General features: G+C 38.6%; 1 protein-coding gene across 2 annotated transcripts in view; it reads left to right on the plus strand.

Annotated features, from left to right (window-relative positions):
- LOC131226069 (glucose-1-phosphate adenylyltransferase large subunit 3, chloroplastic/amyloplastic-like) overlaps positions 1-8,362 on the plus strand; it is a 54,753-nt gene extending 46,391 nt beyond the window's left edge. For both annotated transcript variants that reach the window (XM_058221742.1, XM_058221743.1), the window contains exons 12-15: positions 594-698; positions 1,072-1,178; positions 1,259-1,319; positions 7,532-8,362. In XM_058221742.1, the coding sequence (XP_058077725.1) occupies positions 594-698; positions 1,072-1,178; positions 1,259-1,319; positions 7,532-7,633 (375 nt within the window). In that variant the 3' untranslated portion in view covers positions 7,634-8,362. The remainder of the gene's footprint in view (positions 1-593; positions 699-1,071; positions 1,179-1,258; positions 1,320-7,531) is intronic.
- The last annotated feature ends 1,317 nt before the right edge of the window (positions 8,363-9,679 follow it).

Raw genomic sequence — 9,679 nt, forward strand, 5'->3', positions numbered from 1 at the left:
ATGAAAATCCATGAAGAAAGTAGCCCTGGAGTTTAGAATTTCATTGTACTTCAGGATTATATTGTAATTATTTAGCAGTGGCAATGGGCCGGCTTCCGGCACAGCTACAGCAGGCTCATTCACTACCCAGGTCTGGAGCTCAGGTCCAGTCGGGTCCCTTTATCAGTCACGCATCTAATTCAGCTCATGATCCAAACACATAATTGTTGTAAATGGGCATGGGCCCAAGCTTGGCATGGCCTCAACAGAAAAGTTTATCAAATCTGAGGCCCGACATGCCCCATTTATTAATTGGGCATGAAATTCAAGCCTGTGTCCAACAATTGCATGAAAATCAGACTCATGACTGGCCCGCAGCAGGCCACCACAAGAAGACCAATGGGTCAGCCTGGCCCATGTCCAGCCCACTGGTATCTATTTCAACAGCAATATAAGATCAATTTTCTTCTCTAAAATGGCTTTACTCATATCCTATGTCCTTCGAGAGTCCTGCATATTTCATGCCATGAAGTCCTCAAACTTCAGCTTTTGATTCTCATATGTATTACCTCCAATGTTGATAACTTTGGAACTGACGTACTTTCCTTTTGCAGATTGTTGATTCCATTATCTCCCATGGAAGTTTCTTGGATCATTGCATGATAGAGCACAGTGTCGTTGGTATCCGATCTCGAATAAACTGTAATGTGCACCTAAAGGTTTGTTTCCTAGTTGCTGAGGGTCACATTGTTTATGCTGTGTTTGGGTGCTCGATTGAACTGAATTTTTAAATGATTCAATCCAACAAAGTATAAATAAATTTATGGGGCTAGCCCCACTCCATAAATACTAACTTCCAAATACCAATCCTGATCATTTCAAGTCCAACTTGAAATGCATGGTACCGCAATTAGCAGTTGGTCATCACCATGAATTAAAATGACAATTCAGTCCAACTGAGCATAAAAAAAGACCCTTAATCTACCTAACCAAGAAAAAAAAAAGACCCACAATTAAAATTCCATGTTGATATGTCAATCATTCTCTGCATACATTTCATTTTGTACCTGATATGGGTGAAAATAAGTGCAGGATACTGTGATGCTTGGAGCTGACTACTATGAAACTGGTGTTGAAGTAGCATCATTGTTGGCTGAGGGAAGGGTTCCGATTGGAATAGGAGAGAACACCCGAATCAGGTTTTTCTATGTTAAACTATGATTTTGCATTCTTATGGTAGCCATTCTTGTTTCTCACAATTTTCATTTGTGTTGTATAGGGACTGTATCATTGACAAGAATGCAAGGATTGGAAAGAATGTTGTCATTGCTAATTCTGAGGTAGAGTTCCTTAAGTCCTCTATTGTAATGGTAGAGTTGGTACAACGATGTGAAATGGATGTGTTAAATGGATACAGAAAAAAGAAAAAAAGAAAAAAGAAAGAAAGGAGAAATAGCAAATGAACTCTCACGAGGTGTCTAGTGCCCTCACCCAAAATTCAGTTCGTTCACTCACAAGGGGTCTAGGTGAACCTTTCTCTGCCTCCCAAAACAACTTGATGGATTGAGTCCATTGCAAGTAATTGCTACCATTTAACTTCATAGTTGTGATCAACAATGTGTGTGAATTATAAGATCTCATAATGCATTGAACATATGGATCAATGCATTGAACATATATTCACATGAATTTATTATATACACCTTAGAATTGACAAAAGGCCCAAAAAATGGTGGAGTCGATCCACTATAATCACCAAAACACCACCAACACCCATAAATCAATTCAAAACAAGGCTATGGATAGCCTATTAGGGTCAAATGGATGCACTCTATGCAAAAATTTCTAAGAAACATCATATAATTTTTTAGATATCTCAAAGAATCATGACTTCATGGCTTCTTCGTCAAAATGAAAGAATGTCTCAAAATGTACCTCGAATCAATTCAAAAAATTCCACAAAAATCATAACAAATCTTTTAAAATCAAGCTTCATCAAACCATACTTTTCCTAATCACTTGTGGTTGTCCAGATTGTACAGATGTTGTTGTCAATTGCACGGTTGCTGACATCAGCAGGTTCCTATAACAATGATCAACATGAAGATTCCACGTTTTGATACCAAGTGGAAAAGATGAGATTGAGAGTACGAAATAGAGAAAAGGGAGAAGAAGAGAAGAAGAGAAGAGTTTTAGTGCTAAGGGAGATTTTATGTGTTAAGTCAATTCGACTAACACACATCCTTATATTAACTTAAGAGAAACAAAACATAAAATACTTTATAGGAGTGCCAAGGACCATGCATATGCACACACACAATTACATATATTCCCATCTTCTACAATTAGATAGCGCTTGATTATAATCGGCCTTTGTAATTTCCTATTGCATTACACCTGTGGGACTTTTGTGCTCTCATTGTTGGTCGCTAGCTTTGAAGGAGAGTTGCGTTAGGTTGGCGGTCTGCATCAAAACTTATGCCATAATTTTCATCATGAATCCGAACAACATGATATTCCAAACTTGTGCTAGGGCATTCCCCATAACTGAACCGTTGCATAGGAACCCGTGTGCAGTGAGAATGGGCAAGGGTTAGCTAGGACATCCCCCGAAGCAACACACTGCAACAATGCCCAATTGTTGTGAGAAGTAGGTAAGGGCCCTGCGCCAATCCAGATACATGGTTAAAGAAGCTAGTCCAGGATAATAGATTCATCTTCCCACATAGAATGTAGGAATATTGACAAGTAAGAGTTTAGAGTTAGTAGATACCATGAAATGAAGAAGAGTTAATGTAGCTTGCTAACCAAAACTATATATAAATTGTGGTATAAAAGACAATAATAGAAATGGGGTTGGGGTAGTGGTAGATAAAGATTTAGAGGATAAAGTTGTAAATATTAGGAGAATAAGTGATAGGATTTTATTAATAAATCTTGTGTTAGGAGAAGAAATAATCTATATTATAAGTGCATATGTACTGCAGTTAGAATTAGAGGATAGAATCAAAAGACAATTTTGGGTGGATATGGATGGATTAATGTAAGGAATTCTGAATAAAGAGAGGATATTCATAACAGGAGACTTAAATTAAATGGTCATGTAGGAAAAGAAAGTTGGGGATATGAGAGCATACATGGAGGATATGGCTATGAGAGAAGAAATAAGATGGTCGATGCTATCCTTGGTTTTGTTATGGCATGCAATGTAGCTCTAACAAACACATGCTTTAAAAAGAGAGATGAATGTTTAATAACATTCAAAAGTGAATCATATACAAACCAAATGGAATTTTTTTTCTATTTAGGAAAGTAAAATGATTAATATACAAGGATTGTAAGGTTACAGCGGTAGAGAGTCTGATTGTGCAACATAGGTTAATGCTTATGGATGTTTACATTAAGAGGAGGTAAAAGGGGTTGAAACTAATGAGTGTCCCAAAAAATTAGGTGCTGAAATTTAAAAGTAGAAAAGACAATGTTATTTATAAATAATTTGATGGAAGAAGAAAAGTAGAATGTCAGAGGAAGAAGTAAATGTTGTGGAATGAGATGGTTGAACGCATTAGGAAAGTGGCAATATATGTTTTAGGAGTATCTAGAGGGAAAAGCCAATCATGCAAGGAAACTTAGTCATGTTAGATGCATTAAGAGTGATAACCGGAGGAGGGTGCTAATAAAGGACAATGACATTAACAAAAGGTGAAGCTATTTTCAGAACTTGTAAAATGACAACCACTCCAAGAGCATAGGGATAAAATTAATCATAAACTCAAATGACATTGAAGACCATACATATTTTCATAGGATTAGGATATTTGAAGCAAAAGAAGTTTTGGGAAAGATGAAAACAAGAAAGGCCCTTGGACCAAATGGTATACCAATCGAGGTTTGGAAATGGATGCAAGATATTGGGTTATTTTGGTTGACAAGTGTCCAACAAGATTGTAAGATTGAAGAAAATGCCAAAAGAATTGAGAAAAAGTACCATGGTGCCTATTTATAAGAATAAAGGTGACACACAAAGTTACACTGACTATCGTGGGATTAAACTTATGAGCCACTATGAAACTTTGGGAAATAGTGATTGAGCAAAGACTAAGGCATTAGATGAATTTTTGAAAAAATTAGTGATGCAGGACCGATGCATGAACTAAGTAACATGTGAGATCAAATAGCCGAATTAAGATATTTAATAGAAAAAACACAAACATCGCTATATTCATCACAAATATCATGAAAATCAAAAGAAAATCATGCATAATCCTGGCCTAAGCTACCAACATCGTAACACAAGATCATTAAATAAAAAGAAACTAGGATCTAATGGATGTAAGGACATCCAAGTAGCATAGGGTATAGTCTATTTCAAAATAGAAAACCTAATACAACTTAGGGTGAAAATTAGGATTTGAGTAATTTGGGAAAGTAGGAAAATTAGGAATTTTAGGTTTAGAGTTAGGGTTTCAGGGATGGAAGAAAGGGGTTTTGATATAATGATAGTGGAAAACCAAAAGGGGTATGTGGGATTCACACGTGTGGCTGTACGGTCATACGTGCAGCGTGGGAGGATGGATTTAGGTCGATTAGGGTTTGGATTGTGGATGGGTATGGGAAAGTTGGGTTTGGGAGAAGACGAAGATTTGAGATAGGGAGATTGAAAAACCTGAAGAAAATACCTGAATGGCGGAGAAAAGAGAAGATGGTGTGGGGATAGATGGAGACCCCGCACCTCTGTTGATGAAGATTAGCCTCGTACCAATCTTCCTTCCAAATTGCATAGAAGTATCTTCAAATCGCATGAAGATAGAAGAAGAAAGCAAGAGATTTTCTATTTTTTATCACAAAATCCAATGAGAGAGAGGTCACACTCCCCCTCTTTTTATAGATCCAAGAAGTTTCAAAAATTACAATAATCCCTTTGCCTTGCGAATCTTAACGAAAATAGCCCTAGCCTTAATAGAATCAACCAAAACACTCATAACGTGTTCAAATATAAAATGATAAAACTAAATCCTAAAAGATGATAAAGTCTAAAATTGATGTGGACGATCAATGATCAATGGCCTGATCATGTAATCCATGCGATCCAATAGCCCGATCGTCGCGTCCCTCTGATCCAACGGTCTGTATCACTCCATAAAGCAACCCATGTGCATCTTCTTAGTGTGGGGTCTTCTAGATGCTCGCACATGTACATGGGGTCTTTAGCATGATCACGGGTACTTGCCTAGCCACAGGGAAATTGGTGCAGCCCGCCTCCTCCTCTGATACGTACGTAAGGGTGTACATGACATGATGTCCTCATCAATTAGTTTGTTCATGCTTGAAAGGTCTAGCACTGAATGTATTTTCCTACTTAAGACAATTGATGGAGAAATAAAAGGAAAGAAGGATATATTGACATGATTAAGGGTATGTGTGAGGGAGCAGTAACAAATGTGAGGATCATTAATGGAGAGATATGTGAGTTGCCAATTACTATAGGCTTGCACTAGGGGTCGTCATTGAACCACTACCTTTTCTCATTGGCTATGGATGAGTTAATGAGACATTTGTAGGAAGATATCCCATGTTGTATGTTGTTTGTAGATGACATAGTTTTGATTGACAAGACAAGAGAGGGCATAATCACAAAGCTAGATGCAGGGGTGCTTTAGAATCTAAAGGATTTTAAATTAGTCAAATTAAAACATAGTATATGGACTGCAATTTAGTAACAATCGGAGTAACAACAATGAATTAGTTAAGATTTCTAACCAAGAAGTTTCCTGAAATGACCACCTTTGATACCTTGGGTCGATAATTCATGAGAGTGGAGAGATTGAGAAGGATGTTGTGCATAGAATTTAAGTTGGGTGGAAGAAATGGAGATGTGCCCTCTGGAGTTTTATGTGATCATCATGTACCACTCAAACTAAAAATGATATTTTACAGGATAGCTATAAGACCAGCCATGCTTTATGGGAGAGAACGTGGGGTAGTTAATGAACAACATGTTCGTGGGATGTAGCTGAAATGAGGATGTTGAGATGGATGAGTGAGAAGATGAGGAAGGATAGAATTAGAGATGAATGCATTTGAAGGAACTTAGGAGTAGCACCAATAGGTAATGAGGGAAAGTAAACTTAGATGGTTTGGTCATGTGCAACGAAGACCAAGAACTGGGCTAGTTAGGAGTGAGTTGGTACAAGTTGAAGGCTCTAAGAGGGCAAGGGGAAAGCCCAAAAGGACGTGGATGGAGGTGGTAAGAAAAGCGTTGGTGATCTATTGTCTAATTGAAGGTATGGCCCTTGATAGTGGAATGGCATAACAGGTTTCATCTAGCCGACCCCAGTTAATTTTGGATAAGGCTTAGATGATGATGATGATTGAGACAAATCTCCCTAAAGTACTAGTAGAACCGAGATGGTCAAATCCAACCAAAAATGTGGTAATGGTCATGACGGCTGGCCAAGCGGCGATTGTGGGCACGGGTCCTGTTTGACTTTCCATCTCACCAACCAGCTTCTAATTCATCAAGAAGGGTGCCAAAAATTAAGTCAAAAGAATTCTTGTTTGGAGACCGTAGTTGGATCATCTACCTGTCATCAGCCTGTTGTTTGCTCATACCAAATTTTTCACTCCCGGTGAGGAGTCTCGAACACGAGACCTCCTGCTCTGATACCACTTTGATACAAGACAATTAACCACTTACTCTAAAAACTCGAACTGATAGAGCATGATGAATTAATCCCTTTATCTCATAGCCCAGGCCCCACATCCCATGGGTTAGGACCTTGGCCGAACCCCCCTCGTGGGCCCCACTTCACATAGGTTTCACTTCACATGAGCCACCCACTTCACACAGGTGGGGCCTGCCTCACACGAGTAACCCTCCGCACATGGGCTGCCCTCCCTGAGTGTACCCCTACATCCCACAGGCTACCCCACTCGAGCCCGGTTTGAAAATGCCCCTGCATTACTACTACAAGTGCATTTGTTGCATGATCAAATTGAATGGCAAAAAAGCAAACAACCAAATTTTAATTTTCTCAGTCTGTGTTTGGGTACACAAGTGTCTTGAATTGCAAATGCTCTGTCTAAATCATGAGGAAATAGAAAAAGTTAGCAATGTTTGCTAGTATTCATGAGGAAGCAGCCTTCAAAATTCAGTTATATGCCTTTCAGTTCAACTTAAAAGAAGTATAACTGCAATTTGGAGCCCCAACACCATCAATATGAATTCTACCAAAGAAAAATAACATTTTGGTTATTTTGACTTCTTTCAACTCATGGTTGGAGTTCAATTAACTAGTTCATCCAAACAAATCCTTAGCATTCATATTGAGGTTCTGGAATCCAAATTGCAATTACGTGTACTTTCAAGTTGTAGAGAAGCTAAACGTTAGTTTGATTTAAGGTCGTGAAACAATATTAGTCTGTCATTTCCTCATTCACACTTCACTCCACCTGTGCATCCAAATATATCCATGACCATTTATTTCTAGAGTTGAATATACCACTGTCATGGACATAGTCCCTCTATCTTATCTTTTGGGTGTGTTTGTAGGGCATACAAGAAGCTGACAGATCTTTAGAAGGGTTCTACATCCGTTCTGGCATCATCATCATATTGAAGAACTCAACAATCAAGGATGGGTTTGTCATATGATGGCGGATTTTCTCCTTTTTTGATGCCCATGAGAAATAAAGTGTGGGATAAGAGTCGATCTGTAATGTTGTGTGAGCGTGTTTCAAGGTTTTTTTTTCCTCTTCTTCTTTTCCTTTTTTTTTTCCTATCTATGGGAAGATATTTAATACGTCGCTTGCTGAAGTCATATCATCTTTGATTTATATTCAATCAATGCAATGATTCAGTTTCCACTCCTCCTTGGTTCATTAGTTTCACATTAGCATTGCAAAGAAACAGACAAAAATAAGAGGATATATAGTTCTTGCACTAAGATAATCATACGGCTTAGAATCATCAGTTTTTCACTTCATACAAGTGGGGCCCATGATTTGGTGATCGACCAGATCATTGGTTTGTTGGGCCCCAATGTAGATGAACCATGGCCTGAAATCTCCCAGGCTGGAAGATCCTAGCCTTTTTTGCTGTTGCGGCCTGAAAATAGACAGTTAATAAGAGAAATGTGACATTGGTCCTCATTCCAGGGTGGTGCATGTGGTGACCCTTTCTCTTGCACCTTGGGTTGTAACTGTTCATTGGATCTTGATCTCTTGTAACCTTTTTGTGATGATTGGAATTAAGTCATTAGAGACTTGTTACTTTCATTGTTCTATTATTTAATTGGGTACAAAACAACTGTTTATTGGATCTTGATCACTTGTAACCTTTCGTGATGATTGGAATTAAGTCATTAGAGACTTGTTACTTTCATTACTTCCATTGTTCTATTATTATTTGGGTGTGAAACTTGGGATAATACGTCTGGCGGGCCCCAACAATTCCTTCATGGAGTTTATTTTTTAGGCCTATGAGAGGGAATGAAGTGGAGAACAACCAATGAGGCCAAGGGAGAGTTGTTGTATCATGGTTCTTGAGGACCTTAAATTTCATGCTGATAAGTTTGGGTGACTTGCGATTTTAATTTTATGGTTGCCAATATGAAGAGAAACCGATGACGAGTTAGGATGGGCTGATCTTCACCATCAGGCATCTTGTTGCCTATTCCTTTCACACGGTAGTGCAGATATTCACTAGTTTACGAGTACTAAAATAGACTCGATTGGATATTTGCATTGAAGGATCGCATCAAGTCTCCTTATCGAGAGGCCCATCATATTCGGAATGGATTGACTTGATCGTGCACCAACTTCAACTAATCTTTGGACTCGAGGTCAGAATAGGAATCCACAGTCGTAGCGTGGTGGCTTTGACACACCTTTTTATGTCACTTTAGTGGCCAATATATGGGTGTAATCAGGTACATGCATTAGGATTCAGTAAGAACCTGATAACAGCAACATAAGATCCACTAGTTTTCCTGGGATTTAGTTTCCGGACATACGTCAATGGCGAAAGTGTTGTGTTACTATTTCTACAGTTGTTTTGTCACCATTACCGGTTGATGATGATGATGATGATGATGATGATGCTATGGAGCATGGTTAAAAGACTATGACTTGGACCGACTTGTTCGGGCTCAAGTCGAATCACGACTCGCCCAAGTCGGAGTGACTAGTTTGGGTGACTCATGGTGTCGAACTAGGCTGATTCCACTCATTTGAGACGAAACACATGGACTTGTCCGAGACAAAATATTTCCATGGAGCAATTCATAACTATGACTCATGAACTGTTGTTTGTGACTCTTGACCATCTCTTACAACTGATGATTGTAATGAAATTATATTCATGGATGTTTACTACTTCCACACATCATGTGAGAACGCTGGGCATCCACACATGATCAGATCTGTCAATCATATGGGAAAAAATGTTTAGATCTCAGGTGGGCCACAGGACACAAAACATATGGTCAGCTAGAAAATACTTTTAACCAGCAATTCACTTTGTACATTATGGGCAACTATTATGAAGTTTGCTAGCATCATATCTCTTGTAATATTTCAATATGGGTACACACATGTAGTATTGCATTCACATTATAGCCCAGTCATCATGTGGGGCCCATTCACCTGGCATGCGTAATTTGAGTGCGATCTGCGATGTGAAAATGGACTGTACAAATTC

This window comes from Magnolia sinica, chromosome 14 (genome assembly GCF_029962835.1).
Source record: "Magnolia sinica isolate HGM2019 chromosome 14, MsV1, whole genome shotgun sequence".
Taxonomy (NCBI): Eukaryota; Viridiplantae; Streptophyta; class Magnoliopsida; order Magnoliales; family Magnoliaceae; genus Magnolia; species Magnolia sinica.